The 16,241-nt window shown below is 42.7% G+C and overlaps 1 protein-coding gene across 9 annotated transcripts in view; it reads right to left on the minus strand.

The window, feature by feature from the left end:
- Window positions 1-841: 841 nt before the first annotated feature.
- MID1 (midline 1) overlaps window positions 842-16,241 on the minus strand; it is a 717,600-nt gene continuing 702,200 nt past the window's right edge. For all 9 annotated transcript variants that reach the window (XM_063955554.1, XM_063955560.1, XM_063955550.1 and 6 more), the window contains 2 exons: window positions 7,278-7,485; window positions 842-6,177 (listed from right to left, as the gene is read on the minus strand). In XM_063955554.1, coding sequence (XP_063811624.1) covers window positions 5,829-6,177; window positions 7,278-7,485 — 557 coding nt within the window. In that variant the 3' untranslated portion in view covers window positions 842-5,828. The remainder of the gene's footprint in view (window positions 6,178-7,277; window positions 7,486-16,241) is intronic.

Genomic DNA, 16,241 nt, shown 5'->3' on the forward strand with positions numbered 1-16,241 from the left:
GACCACCAGTTGACTGCCAGCATTTGAACACACCATCAGACTGTAGTCCAGTAATAAGACCACAATAATAACTAGTCTTCAGATGCAGACAATAATCTTTTTGGAATTTCTGTTACAAGATGGTAACCGACTTATGTCCCTTCACAGTAAATAATGGAGTACACAAATGATGTTTTGAAATTGTGAGTGCAAGTGTTTCTCTGGAATATACACTCAATGCTATAACAGGGCTCAAATGTATCCTGTGGCGGCCCGACCCTGACGTCATGATGGTGATGCCAGCAGAACTGTACAGGATGCTTGTCTAGAGCAGCTAAAGGATACTCCAGCAGCCCTGCAGCAGCGATACTGGCTGCAGCGTGCCAGCCAGAAGCAGAGTCCATGTTCCAGCAACACTATCGCCCACAGAGCCCTGTGCTCTTTGTGGTGGCACTAGCTGCACACCCATTAGTTACAGCCCTGTATACACTCCTGTAAATAATACCTGTATAAATGATGACTTCTAAGGCCATCTCTTCAGTGCTCATTAGGAAAACTGAGTTTTATTATTGGGAATGCAGCACACATACTATAAATTATTCCAGACATGAAATCATTTATACCTCGTGTATAAATAAAGCTTTATAGATCATGTCACAAGATATTAGGTAATACAGTTCTGTCAGGCCAGATGACCCGTCACTTACAGCATGCTGCTCCTTTAACACCTCTTAAAGTGTATGCCCCAGTCTTTCAGCTGTTAAAGCAGCTTCAGAACACACTGGGGGCTATCCCAAGGTAGTGGAGGAAGACTTGCATAGCATGATGATCATGGGCAAAAATAATCAATGCTGCCAACTGCTTTTAAAATAAAACTTTGATTTAATATACAGGTTTTCTTTAAAATACAAAATAGTAAAAGGAACACTTGTAAAACTAAACTGTTTATAGGTAAGTCCTACATTGCATTATGCAACACCAGTCCACACCTGTAATGTTCCGAAATTCCTGTGAGCAGCAAGAAAACGGAAACTATGATTCCCGGAGAGCAGGCAAGTTACTGAAAGCAATGCTGATCAGTGACATTGGGCCAAGGTACCCGACCCAGGTATATTGTAGACAACGACGACCAGTACACTTGTCAAGGACAAGAATATATACAGGAAATATCTGCTTGCCTTAAAGTCTTAAGCATTGGTTTGAAATCCAGTAAACATGGATTTATTGTCACCATCCTAGAAGCACTTGCTCTACTGTTCTTCAGTAGAAGTTGTCCATAAAACAAGTTCAATCGTTGCATCTGTCAGTTTATGTGATTCATATTTCTGCAGATCTGAGAGTCTTTCATGAGCTGTGGGTCTGTGGCATGACACCATGTGGTTTCTCGAAAGAACAGTAATCCAGCAGTGGATGGATGAATGACGATTTTCCACGGGCACACTATTTCCTGGTTGCGATCCTGTGTTTGTCCCAAGTGTTGAGCACAGAATGGCTGGCATTCCATTAGCTAATAGTAATGATCCTCTTATCTTTCATACATTACAAATAATGCACGCTATAAAGAAAGAGCTGTTTGCTTCCTGGAACATTTAATGTGTAGAGTCTATGAAATGCCAAGAAATAAATGTCCTTCAATAGACATATAAATCAGAGATGTATGCTTACATGGATAATAGCAGGTGAGGATGAGAGCATAAGCAAATAAAAGGTAATAAACCATTGACTGGTATGCTATAAAAACCAGATACATCCTGCTCATAGGCTTCTTTAATAGCGGTAATATAAATAAGGCAAATTAGTACTTCTCAGACCCTTCATAGTCAGCCGGTAAGAATCCTGAAGTAGTTACCCTTTAACCTAAAACTGATCTGTTAACAAAGTGCATTAACTTGCTCTTTCCACAGATACTAAGGCGTGATTTACTACAACCCAGAGAGCCTGGACTAGTTCCATCCTTATTTCAGAGAATAAAAGCCTATAAAATGACTAGTACTGAACAAAAAACAAATATTCCCTTTTTAGTATAAACATTTTAAAATAATCTTTTTAAGTTATTTAGGGCCGGATACAAGTAGACGCGATACTTATCGAACAAGTAAAGGGGCTTTTACGCCCACAAGCTATTCAATCAAAAGCCCTTTTCCTCGCGTGGATGACATGTGTTAACCCATGGGTTCCGGGATAAGTGCCAGGCGCTATGAGTTAATGCGTTCGCAGCAGCTGTGATAACGGCAAAAAGCCCTACTTACCGCGGATTTCTGTTTGATGCTCCAGGAGGAGGTGACCAGAAATCTGAGTTACTGTATCTGCAGCTTGCAAGTAAATAGGCCCGGACACTGGTTCTAGGCTAATCAAATACAACTATCAGAATTCCCAAATGAATAGTTCACACATATTTTAATAATCACTGAGGAATTTGCCTAATAAAGTCTACGTAATACACACATTTAAATCATGATGAATGTAATCCTAATTTATTTTAATTTTACAAGGAGCATGTCTGTGTAAGTTGACAATGATGACGTTTTTATAAAACGTTAATAGTAGATTACTGTTATCCCATATACATATGAGGGATGTTTGTATCATATTACTTATTAATGGCCATTTATTGTGTTACAGTAAGTAACTGCATTCTTCCATTTATATGATCTACCAATGCACCCGGTTTCAACTTTTCACTTCTAACAATAATTCCCATGCTTAGGATATTAGAGAAAATATTAAAGGTTCGTTTGTTGGAAGAAAAATAATATCCCCTTGAAGATGAACATAATGTATTGATAATCTAAGCTGATTTAATACTTTTAAAGTAGTCACATGGTGTTAATTCAACTCATAATGCATTACTGATTTTTCCAATGAAAATCTGTGAAAAAGTAACATGCATTCTGCATGAGACTCTGAGATGTCTGCCACTGTTGTACAGAATCAGTCTAAGCTTTGCTTGTGAAGGTCAAAGGTCCTGTTAAACATTTGAGCTTTGGTGAAAATGTACTTCTTGATGTGGGCAGTAGGTGGCGCTGTTCTGTCAGTGTATATAGGTGATAGATGTTTATATAGAAATTGATAGGGCAGCTCTCACTGAAATCATAAAGTATGAAAAGCTCTTTCTTCAGGAAGCCACATTTCTACCCCTGTGTTTCACAGATTATTCTTAGAAAACAATGACAATGAAATAAATCACGCTTCTTATCCAGATACATTGTAAAAGCCCACAAATATATTCCTAATAACCCAGGTGCAGCGTTTCAGCACCAGGTGTGTCTAGAAAGTTGACAAATTGCTTCCATTGTTTAGAACATTTTAATCTTTAGAAAAAAAATAAAACGGCACTTGTGAAACTGTATTTTCCAGCTAAATTTTGAAATCAGCAGCAATAGAATATTTGTTAAATGTTAAATGAATGAATCCACAAACGAGCAGGTCTTGCTCTCCGTGTGAGGATCAGTGCGCATTGCTTCTGGCATCGATGGGGACAGTTAATGTGGTCCAAAAATGATGCTTGAAATGATCGCATCATTCTATCTGACTAGTATCAGACATTGGGCTGTTTCCCACAATACTGCAGTCGGTGGCTCTAACAACCATGGGGCAGATGTATTAAGCCTTGAGAAGTGATAAAACAGTAATAAGTGCAAGGTGGTAAATTTACATATTGGAGCTGATTGGCTGGTGCGTTATCACCTTTCACTTATCACTGCTTTATCACTTCTCCAGGATTAATAAATCTGTGCCATGTTTGCAATCTTTAGACTTAGGTCAGTGGGAAAACTTTACCATAGAGATATTGGGCAAATAATTGGTTGCCAAAAATATGTGTGTGTGCCACGTGCAAGTTTGTTATCCAATCATGAGCACATCATTAATCTCTGATATTGGTCTTAACATGTTTCTGGACATGCTGGAGTGCAAGAAACCCTTTAAACTGAAGAATATAATAAAAAAAACTGAAGAATATAATAAAAAAAAGGAACATACAATTAAAGAGCCCCTGTTACCAGGGGGCAGGATTTTTGTTGTGTTAATTATATAGCTTCCTGCTGAGATCACTACTCACCACTAATAGTAGGGCTAATTAGCATGCAGATCTGGTAGCCTGCTGGCCTCGCTCCCTGGCTAAGGAGGGGTGGGGAGGTGATTGATTGTATCTTTTTTTGCAATAAGTTTTCTTACTGTGTTTGATTGAAGTTGGAGGAATAAACTGCTGACTGTTTATGGTAGATTTTACATGTGCAGCAATGGTGAGTAACAGTGCATCACAATGGCTGCACACACAGAAAAAGTGACCTCCGAGATAGCTAAGAGCTGAAATATGAGATGTAAGAGAGATGGAAACACTGTGAGATGTTCCTAAAACCCCTGTCCTCCCGATGGCACGTCCTGTTCAATAACATGGAGAACACTATGAAGTGCAGGAATCACAAGGATAATCAATCCTAATATCAGATACAGAAACCCAATTATATATAAAAGGATAGGGCAAGTCCCTCATTTACATGAATGAGATTGTGACACTCATATAAATTATGTAAATGCAAACATATAGGCCGTGGCGGAACTAACGGCTCCTGAGCAAAATCTATGGTGGCCCCTGGAACTGCAGAAGCACCAGCTCAGTCCATTAAGTAGCAATTGTGTCTTCTCACAGGAGTGCCTTGAAGTGATGGCATCTCATAATGGTCTTAATCTAGAAAGCCCCCTGTAACTTGTAAATCGTCCCTTTCCCTTCTTCTGTAGTTGCAGAAAGAGAATAAACAGTCAATCAGCGTTCCGGTGTCACATTAGGGCCATTTGGTGGCATTACAGAGATAACAGCGATTCCAACCAAATGGCCCTTTGATGACTCTAATTACTCTGCCACTTCCTACATCAAGTTCGCTGACACTTATTTTAAAGGAGCAGGGAAACTTTTCATAGATCACACCTCCTGTATACATAATATATATCATTCTAACAGTGTATGATTCCAAAGGATTACCTTGAATAAGACTGACATGACCATGCACTAAAATCCACATTTAAAAAAAAATGATCTTGTGTTTGTGTTATACAGATTAATCAGAATCAGAGAACACTGCAACCACAGCTCACGGAGGGAAAAATGGATACATTCTACATTTAGGGTAACACCTACATTTCCTGCTATATCACGCAACTTATTGGGGGACATTCATTCTGTGATGTGCCACCAGACATTGCTTTAATGTCCGGCTGCGCACACTACCGTTGTGACTCTAGTATGGAATTGTGGCTTGTTTTCCTGCAAACCTCTACATCATCGCGGAATGCTATTTGTTAATTACTTCAAATATTTAATAGATATTTTAATCACTCTCGTCACATGAAAGGACGGATAAACACATGGCTGAATTCTTTAACATAAAAGATGGGTGTCTAACTTTGCTTTTTTTTTTTCTAAATGCATTAAATACTATTCTTAATACATGCTGTAAAATGTAGCTGTCCATTTAAAACAAAAAAATAATAGTAATTCAAAACCAACGTCTAATTCATTTTTCTATATAAAACAATCCAATGGCAGGAAACCCATGGAACAGTCCTAGAGATGGGATTATATGAATGAGCAATGGAAACAAATCCAGGACCAGCAGGGAATATTTTCTAATATTCCATTCCTTAGTGCGCACCATAAGCAGGATGGATATACCATTACGTAAGTCAATGTGCAAAACAGAAACAATTCTAACCAATATCCATAAATAATTGATAAAACATTCCTGTAATGAAATAAAATCAGAGAAAGTAAAACTGCAGTAAATTTGACCTCTGGAGTAAAATGCGCCCAGTTGAATGTATGATCGCACATAGTTGAATGGCTGTTGGAATCATTGCAGCTGCTCTAAGCAGTCCAGGTGATCCGGTATAGGAAGGCCAGTTAATATTGTCAAACACCTGTTCCACACAGTGAGGGTGGGACATACAGGCTGTGCAAAAGCAATGTCAAAAGTGTAAAAGTGAACAGAGTTCAAAGCGTCATAAAATGCCAGTGATCCGTTATCGTAGTCTAGCAAGATCCCAATGCGGCGGAGATGTGGGGAAGGCTCGATGGGAATCTCCTTACTGTTATGTCTTACTACCCAGTTGTTATTACAGCGACAGAACACCCAGGAGGCAGAATTCTTCCCGATCCACTCATGCTTGGGTGCAGATTTGTACGCAATGCCAATGGCATACCTTGAAAAGACGAGAAAAAAAGAAACAATTATTTATACTGTAGGTCACATGACACAAAGGTAGTACAGTATGGACGGTATAATGGTTAGCATTACTGCCTCACAGTACTGATGTCCTGAGTTAGATTCCCACCATGGCCCTACCTATGTAGAGTTTGTATATTCTCCCCATGTTTGCCTAGGTTTCCTCCCACAACCCAAACATACACTGGTAGGTTAATTGGCTCCCAGCAAAAAATAACCCTAGTGTGTAAGTGTGTGCGTGTGTGTGTGTGTGTGCGTGCACATGTGTTTAAGGCAAACTAGATGGGCCAAGTGGGTCTTAGCTGCCAGCAAATTCTTTGTTTATGTATATTATGCTGGTTCACAGTTTACAAGTTTTATTTTTTATTAAGTAGTGGTACCTTATTTTCTCTTTAATTATGCATCAGAAAGCATATTGTTGAATTGTGCTATGATTTTGGAGTTCATTTTGGTAAAATAAGGGGATACAAAGATAACTGTACAATGGGTCCCAGCCACAGCCAGAATGACAATACATATGGTAAATGTGGGTGTATGTGGCTGTTCTTTACCATATTGATCAACTAAGTACAGGTTTATAGCAGCACTATTTGTACAGTATAGTAGAAATATTTTTGTTGTTTTTTTCCTTGTATGCACAATAAACGGGTGCAATTTGCCTTTGTAGCAGCAGGGCCTTCACAATTTGTACACAAAATTATTTGTAAGATTTAAAGTTTACTTTAAAAAGTGCAATTGATTAGTAATAATAATGTTTTCCATTATTTTGAGGTACATTCTTCTATAACCTAAGCAATCCACAGGATACCACATTTGTTCTACTACTGTCAATTGTGGCCACTTAGACCAAATCCTTGTTTTAACCTGACAGATAATAAAGACAAATCAACGAGTTCTTTTTTATAGAGAGAATGTTAAAAACTTCAATTTCCTCTAAACATCGATACTCAGTTATGTAACACACTTCTGGGAAACACAGGTCTGCTTGTGTTACTGTTCAAATATTATTCCTGCTTTATTATAAAAAGCAAGAAAAGCCAGGACATGCAAGCTCAGGGACCAAGCCTTAATACATACCAGGTGCTTCCACTTATAACCACTTCCCAGTAATGGCGGCCACTGTCAAGGAACACATTGCCAGCAACACCATAACTTCCTTGGCTAGTAAAACGTTCTGGTGTGTGGCTTTTCTTCGAAGAGCTTTCATCTCTTTCTACAGTCAAGTTGTCATGCGAAACCTTAAGCTTCCGATGTGCAGATTTTGGGTCTAGCTTAAAAGGTTGACCTGTTGGGAGGGGGAGACAGAAAATATAGAAATGTAATCCCAAAATAATTTTTCTTTTTAATATATATACAATGAGATTGCAGCATGTGTACTAGACTCACTGCCAGTACTAAATCTAAAATATGGTTATTGGCATTGTGGGACTAGGCTGTGACAATGATGCAGATCTAAGCTGACGGTCAGATTGCACAGCTGTGTACCAAGGAGGTTGAATAAAGTTCAGACTGCATTGTACGCTAGAAAGATGGCCAACATCTTGTTCAATGTCAGAGTATACCAAACATATTTACCTCCTATTCAATTTTATTTAGTAGCTTATTACTTCTAGGACATTATTTAGCATTTGACCACATTTTGTGGTCAAGGCATCTACAGTTTGGTAGCTGTAAGGTGCTGGCATCTTATGTAGGACTTTACACTACAAGGGTAACATTAGACAAATGACATATAGGGGTCTATTCAATTAAAGTCGGAACTGCCGTCTAGTCGTAAATACGGCAGTTTCTGACTTTTTTAGGTCGAATCAAGATTTAACCTATTCAATGGGGCTGACGTTTTTCCGACTTGGAGGAAAACACGTGGATAGGCGGATTATCCGCCGATGCACGTGTTTTGTCGGACTTGCAGCCAAATCCGACAGGTTTTAGTCCCATTTTCGACAAAGTCAATAAGTCGGATTGCCATTGTTGAAAACGTTCAAAACCAGTCTGATTTGCCTGCAAATTGAATACTGCATTGTAGGAGTGGAGCCGACATGTACTGAATAGACCCCATAGGGATGTATTGCAACAGGGAAATGAAGAGGCCTAGGCAGAGAAGCTCACAATCTATAGATAATTCTTTCCATCTTGGCTGGGCTCCAATTCGAATTTAATAAATACAAATATAGTATACAGAGAAAACCAAACCTGTGCTTAAAGGGAAAGTCCACCCTCAGATAATGCATGGCAAGTAACCCTACTACCCTAACACAAACTCCTAAATTTATCTGCAACCTCCTATATCCCGTTGGTTTCAAAGGGTTGATTTTTACATGGCCATGGAGGAACTTTTCACCCCCCACAAATGACTACCTCGAGTTTCATCGCCACCTGGTCAGAATGGCTTTCTTTTAAAGAATCCCCTATTTCTAAAACCTATATGACACCAGCCCTCACTACAGCATCCTAAAACCACAATGACGACTCTCTCTCCTCATCTTTACCCTTCTCTCATTTATTGGGCCCTCCTTCCTATTCACTACTCTCTTTCCTCTACCTCATTTATCATATACTAGCTGTGCTTCGCTAAGGAATTTAAAGAATAATGCCAATCATTGCCAGGCCACACTTCTGGGTTTCCCCGGATTGATGCTGTCAAAATGCTGGTGCTGAGGAGAATAATCCGCCTCATTCTCTGTCCAGTCCCGCCTCTGATGCTGCCCTGCTCAGTGCTGTAAATGCTGGGACGACAGGCCAAGCTCCGTCCGCTGTATGTTAAATATGTTAGGTTTGCAGGCTGACTATGTCAAAGGGCCCTAGGTCTCCTTGCTTAACTTTGAAATGAAAGTATGCCTCTGCCCCGACCCATGTGTGCCTCTGCCCTTACCCGTGTGTGCATCTGCCCTTACCCTTAGGTGCCTTTTCTCCTACCCGTATGCCTATGCCCCTACCCATGTGTGCCTCTGCTTCTACCCGTGTGTGCCTCTGCCTCTACCCGTGGATGCCTCTGCCCTTACATGTGGGTGCCTCTACCCCTACCCGTGTATGCCTCTGCCCCTACCCGTGGTTGCCTCTGCCCCTATCCGTGGGTGTACCTGCCCTTACCCTTGTGTGCCTCTGTGTAAATTGCTCCAGGCATTTCAGAGTTATGCTGGAAACAATGGATTTTTACATGTCACCTCCTTCCCACCCCCACCCCTAGGGGTGGTAGGGGTGTCTTACCCCACAGTATTTTGTTCCAGATTGTAAGTCATATGTGTACCAAGTTTGGTGTAAATTGCTCCAGGCATTTCAGAGTTATGCTGGAACATATATACATACACACATACATACGTCCATTTTTATATATATAGATTCCAGTTTTTGTTATCCATACTACATTGTTGTGATCTTACGATGTCTTCAATGATGCACTGACAATTAGGATATACTGTATGTTACATATTGTGTTACTTTCTTGCTGCTTATCCATATCCTCATTGTTGATACTAGTTTACCTACACTCACGTGATCACTACCTTGTCTTTTTAGGTTTGTCCTTCTTTCATGATTACTCACACCCTAAAGCAGGGATGGGGAACCTTCGGTCCTCCAGCTGTTGTTGAACTACACAAACCACTAGAAAAACATTTATTTATGGAGATTTCCAAATTACAAAAGACAAACCATCTGCATCCTATTCACATACTGTATACCAGCAATCTTATCTATTATCAAGGCTACAGCACCTGGAAAGTGTTAAGTCTGCAATCAGAGGGTGATTCAATAGGTGCGAGTTTACTTGCACATCATTTTAATGCATGCCATGTTCCAGAGACCAATTCAATGACCATTGTTTCTGGAAATAGGGTTTAACATCACTCATTTTTGCACTAGCCATGTAGCAGGTACAAAAAAATACACTTCCTAACAGACGAATACACACGGAATTGCTGGTCTAATATCTGTGTATACTTTCTTGTATACAGTATAATCCACATATTGCTACAGTGTCCAGTAATTGTCTATTATAGGAATATAAAAGTGCCAGGACATATATGTATATATGGTCTGCATAAGTGGCACTTGCATGAACACACTCCTAATATGCCTACGTAAGTCCTTATTGCAGTGAAGGGCACTCATTAGGGACTTTGTAACACTTAGAAAAATATTTATTACTGACAAAAAGCAGTCTTTATAATAATGGACAATGGTTGACGATTCAGTCACTGAGGATGACCTTTCGCAAAACATCCCATATACCTGTAAGTATATGAATACATGCACTGTATACAGGTGTGTCCTCATACATTATTGCTGCCCTTCTCTGGGCACCAGGCCCCGTGTGCCAAGTGTCTTCTTCATGTCTTTTTTTGCTGCACTATGAGTCTCAGCTGCAAAGCAATGTGCAAAAAACATTCCACGTGGCTGCACTGATTAATTTGATAGGCAACATCATCAGTGTACGACAAAGTCTGAATCTGTATATGACTGTATATGAATTGCCACTATGCAGCAGCCATGGCTTTTTTTCATTGTGCTTCATCTGTAACTTTGTACATACTGTATTTAAAACTAATTCCTGTGCAGTTACAGTCGCCGCAGTGGCAAACGCAGGATTTTCATGGGGGGGGGGGGGGGGGTTCCATAGATGTACCGGTATGTCACTGCATGGAGATTTATGTAATACAGGAATGAAGAGACAACACTCAGAGTCTCTTAATCACTTGATAATAGTGTATTAGGGATGTAGTTATGTCACCGGCGGTCAGGACCGGTCACATTTCCTCCCCCTATATCCCGCACCCTCACAATCCCGACGGTCAGCATGCCGACCAACAGGGACTACTCCCACAATTCCCACTCATGGGTGTCCACGATGGCCGGTCATGCAATACACACCCATGTATTTAGATACACATATAAGACACATTAATATGTATGTCTAATATACTATTATCAAGTGATTTAGAGACTCTGAGTGACGCCTCTTCATTCCTGTATTGTTGATACCTCTGGAGGGCACTGGAGCAATTTACCCACGACAGGGGAGTGCCGGCCATCTATATATATATACTGCAAAGATGTTTCACGTATAACTGAGTGATGAACCATATGCAATACACACACACACACACACACACACACACTGTATGTATATATATATATGTATATATATATATATACACAGTACATTTGAACATATACATACATATGGCATACTTACAAACATACACACAGCAGACAGACATGCACGCACCCCCGCTCCCCCTCATTAGCTCCCGGCCAGAACAATGAATTATAGACTACCTTCCCCAACCACTGAGTCTCCTCAATTTATGACACACACACACACACACACACACGCACACACACCTGTCTGCTGTAGAGAGGAGACAGGCAGTCACTGCCTCACTGTTTTATCCCTTTCCCCTTTGCCGCTACACCGCACCTCTTCCGGCTCCCTGATCACCCCCTGCACGAACTGCTGCCTCAGAGGAGTTGCGCTATGCCGCTGCAGTTCCCCGTACAGGCAGCCAGCGGATACCTAGTCAGTTTCTCAGCTAGGACGCTGCTGCCGGAGCCGCGTCACATTAACAGCCCAAGCTTCTAACTTATTAAGAGTACAGTAAATCGGTCTTCTCATCTGACGGATCGGCAAGCAGGGAGGGTTTCTGGGTACTTGGAACCCCCCCCTGCGTGCGCGTATGCGCAGCCTGGCATCTCTGGTACAGATTCGGTGGTGTCTCTTTGCATCTGAAGGGCAATTAAGACGCAAATTTAAAGAAAGAGACGCTAGCTACACCGCTCAGCATGACTCACTTGCGCCAATCGTCTGGCGTTGACGGCATAGTGAGGCTAGTTGTATGAGGATACACCTGTACTTACACACACACACACACACACTCACACTCACACTCACACTCACTCTGTATCAGTCCATATGTGTCCAAAATTGTGTCTGGCCATACTGGACTCTAATCCTGCTGTCCACTGAATGGGTGGAGCTTCAGGATTGTATGGTGCATGCCAACCTTATTCTCAGTTTGAAAACGGCTTCATAGGTCAGCAACGACTAATAAAAGTATTTTGACAATCTGTTAAAAACTCCTTTTCTCAAATGTCGACATTTATATTTGCTTACCTGCTGTGATTTTTCTGTGTTTGCAGAAAGGAGTTAGGAGGTATTTATTAAAGCTTAGAGAGAAACAAAATTGTGAGAGATAAAGTACCAGCCAATCAACTTCTGGATTTTACAGGCTGTGTTTGAAAAATGACAGTTAGGCTCTGATTAGGTGATACTTTGGCCGGTACAGGTTGAGTATCCCTTATCCAAAATCCAAAATTTGTGGGTCCCCTACTGAGATAACATAAATATTATATATATATATATATATATATATACGAAAATAGAGGAAGAAACAACAGAGCGCCTATAGTGTAGTATCCTTTAAATTAGTTTTTGTCACACGCAAGAATAATATTGCGTACCGGATTACGGCTTGACTCAATGCCTATCAATCCCCTGGTCTTTTAGTCCACGTCTCTGTTGGAATCTAGATAGAGTCAGGAGACAGGGAATCGCTGGCCGGCCACCACTGCTGTTTTTCTTGGCTGCATGGGGTCCTCTCCTGTGTGTGCGTACTAAACTAGATGTGGACTAAAAGACCAGGGGATCGATAGGCATTGAGTCAAGCCGTAATCCGGTACGCAATATTATTCTTGCGTGTGACAAAAACTAATTTAAAGGATACTACACTACAGGCGCTCTGTTGTTTCTTCTAGAGATGTGCACTTGAAATTTTTCGGGTTTTGTGTTTTGGTTTTGGGTTCGGTTCCGCGGCCGTGTTTTGGGTTCGACCGCGTTTTGGCAAAACCTCACCGAATTTTTTTTGTCGGATTCGGGTGTGTTTTGGATTCGGGTGTTTTTTTCAAAAAACACTAAAAAACAGCTTAAATCATAGAATTTGGGGGTCATTTTGATCCCAAAGTATTATTAACCTCAAAAACCATAATTTCCACTCATTTTCAGTCTATTCTGAATACCTCACACCTCACAATATTATTTTTAGTCCTAAAATTTGCACCGAGGTCGCTGGATGACTAAGCTAAGCGACCCTAGTGGCCGACACAAACACCTGGCCCATCTAGGAGTGGCACTGCAGTGTCACGCAGGATGGCCCTTCCAAAAAACACTCCCCAAACAGCACATGACGCAAAGAAAAAAAGAGGTGCAATGAGGTAGCTGTGTGAGTAAGATAAGCGACCCTAGTGGCCGACACAAACACCTGGCCCATCTAGGAGTGGCACTGCAGTGTCACGCAGGATGGCCCTTCCAAAAAACACTCCCCAAACAGCACATGACGCAAAGAAAAAAAGAGGCGCAATGAGGTAGCTGTGTGAGTAAGATAAGCGACCCTAGTGGCCGACACAAACACCTGGCCCATCTAGGAGTGGCACTGCAGTGTCACGCAGGATGGCCCTTCCAAAAAACACTCCCCAAACAGCACATGACGCAAAGAAAAAAAGAGGCGCAATGAGGTAGCTGTGTGAGTAAGATAAGCGACCCTAGTGGCCGACACAAACACCTGGCCCATCTAGGAGTGGCACTGCAGTGTCACGCAGGATGGCCCTTCCAAAAAACACTCCCCAAACAGCACATGACGCAAAGAAAAAAAGAGGCGCAATGAGGTAGCTGTGTGAGTAAGATAAGCGACCCTAGTGGCCGACACAAACACCTGGTCCATCTAGGAGTGGCACTGCAGTGTCACGCAGGATGGCCCTTCCAAAAAACACTCCCCAAACAGCACATGACGCAAAGAAAAAAAGAGGCGCAATGAGGTAGCTGTGTGAGTAAGATAAGCGACCCTAGTGGCCGACACAAACACCTGGCCCATCTAGGAGTGGCACTGCAGTGTCACGCAGGATGGCCCTTCCAAAAAACACTCCCCAAACAGCACATCACGCAAAGAAAAAAAGAGGCGCAATGAGGTAGCTGTGTGAGTAAGCTAAGCGACCCTAGTGGCCGACACAAACACCTGGCTCATCTAGGAGTGGCACTGCAGTGTCACGCAGGATGGCCCTTCCAAAAAACACTCCCCAAACAGCACATGACGCAAAGAAAAAAAGAGGCGCAATGAGGTAGCTGTGTGAGTAAGATAAGCGACCCTAGTGGCCGACACAAACACCTGGCCCATCTAGGAGTGGCACTGCAGTGTCACGCAGGATGGCCCTTCCAAAAAACACTCCCCAAACAGCACATCACGCAAAGAAAAAAAGAGGCGCAATGAGGTAGCTGTGTGAGTAAGCTAAGCGACCCTAGTGGCCGACACAAACACCTGGCCCATCTAGGAGTGGCACTGCAGTGTCACGCAGGATGGCCCTTCCAAAAAACACTCCCCAAACAGCACATGACGCAAAGAAAAAAAGAGGCGCAATGAGGTAGCTGTGTGAGTAAGATAAGCGACCCTAGTGGCCGACACAAACACCTGGCCCATCTAGGAGTGGCACTGCAGTGTCACGCAGGATGGCCCTTCCAAAAAACACTCCCCAAACAGCACATGACGCAAAAAAAAAAAAGAGGCGCAATGAGGTAGCTGTGTGAGTAAGATAAGCGACCCTAGTGGCCGACACAAACACCTGGCCCATCTAGGAGTGGCACTGCAGTGTCACGCAGGATGGCCCTTCCAAAAAACACTCCCCAAACAGCACATGACGCAAAGAAAAAAAGAGGCGCAATGAGGTAGCTGTGTGAGTAAGATAAGCGACCCTAGTGGCCGACACAAACACCTGGCCCATCTAGGAGTGGCACTGCAGTGTCACGCAGGATGGCCCTTCCAAAAAACACTCCCCAAACAGCACATGACGCAAAGAAAAAAAGAGGCGCAATGAGGTAGCTGTGTGAGTAAGATAAGCGACCCTAGTGGCCGACACAAACACCTGGTCCATCTAGGAGTGGCACTGCAGTGTCACGCAGGATGGCCCTTCCAAAAAACACTCCCCAAACAGCACATGACGCAAAGAAAAAAAGAGGCGCAATGAGGTAGCTGTGTGAGTAAGATAAGCGACCCTAGTGGCCGACACAAACACCTGGCCCATCTAGGAGTGGCACTGCAGTGTCACGCAGGATGGCCCTTCCAAAAAACACTCCCCAAACAGCACATCACGCAAAGAAAAAAAGAGGCGCAATGAGGTAGCTGTGTGAGTAAGCTAAGCGACCCTAGTGGCCGACACAAACACCTGGCCCATCTAGGAGTGGCACTGCAGTGTCACGCAGGATGGCCCTTCCAAAAAACACTCCCCAAACAGCACATGATGGCAAAGAAAAAAAGAGGCGCAATGAGGTAGCTGTGTGAGTAAGATAAGCGACCCTAGTGGCCGACACAAACACCTGGCCCATCTAGGAGTGGCACTGCAGTGTCACGCAGTATGGCCCTTCCAAAAAACACTGCCCAAACAGCACATGACGCAAAGAAAAAAAGAGGCGCAATGAGGTAGCTGTGTGAGTAAGATAAGCGACCCTAGTGGCCGACACAAACACCTGGCCCATCTAGGAGTGGCACTGCAGTGTCACGCAGGATGGCCCTTCCAAAAAACACTCCCCAAACAGCACATGACGCAAAGAAAAAAAGAGGCGCAATGAGGTAGCTGTGTGAGTAAGATAAGCGACCCTAGTGGCTGACACAAACACCTGGCCCATCTAGGAGTGGCACTGCAGTGTCACGCAGGATGGCCCTTCCAAAAAACACTCCCCAAACAGCACATGACGCAAAGAAAAAAAGAGGCGCAATGAGGTAGCTGTGTGAGTAAGCTAAGCGACCCTAGTGGCCGACACAAACACCTGGCCCATCTAGGAGTGGCACTGCAGTGTCACGCAGGATGGCCCTTCCAAAAAACACTCCCCAAACAGCACATGACGCAAAGAAGAAAAAAAGAGGCACAATGAGGTAGCTGTGTGAGTAAGCTAAGCGACCCTAGTTGCCGACACAAACACCTGGCCCATCTAGGAGTGGCACTGCAGTGTCACGCAGGATGGCCCTTCCAAAAAACACTCCCCAAACAGCACATGACGCA

Source organism: Pseudophryne corroboree, chromosome 2 (assembly GCF_028390025.1).
Source record: "Pseudophryne corroboree isolate aPseCor3 chromosome 2, aPseCor3.hap2, whole genome shotgun sequence".
Lineage (NCBI taxonomy): Eukaryota > Metazoa > Chordata > Amphibia > Anura > Myobatrachidae > Pseudophryne > Pseudophryne corroboree.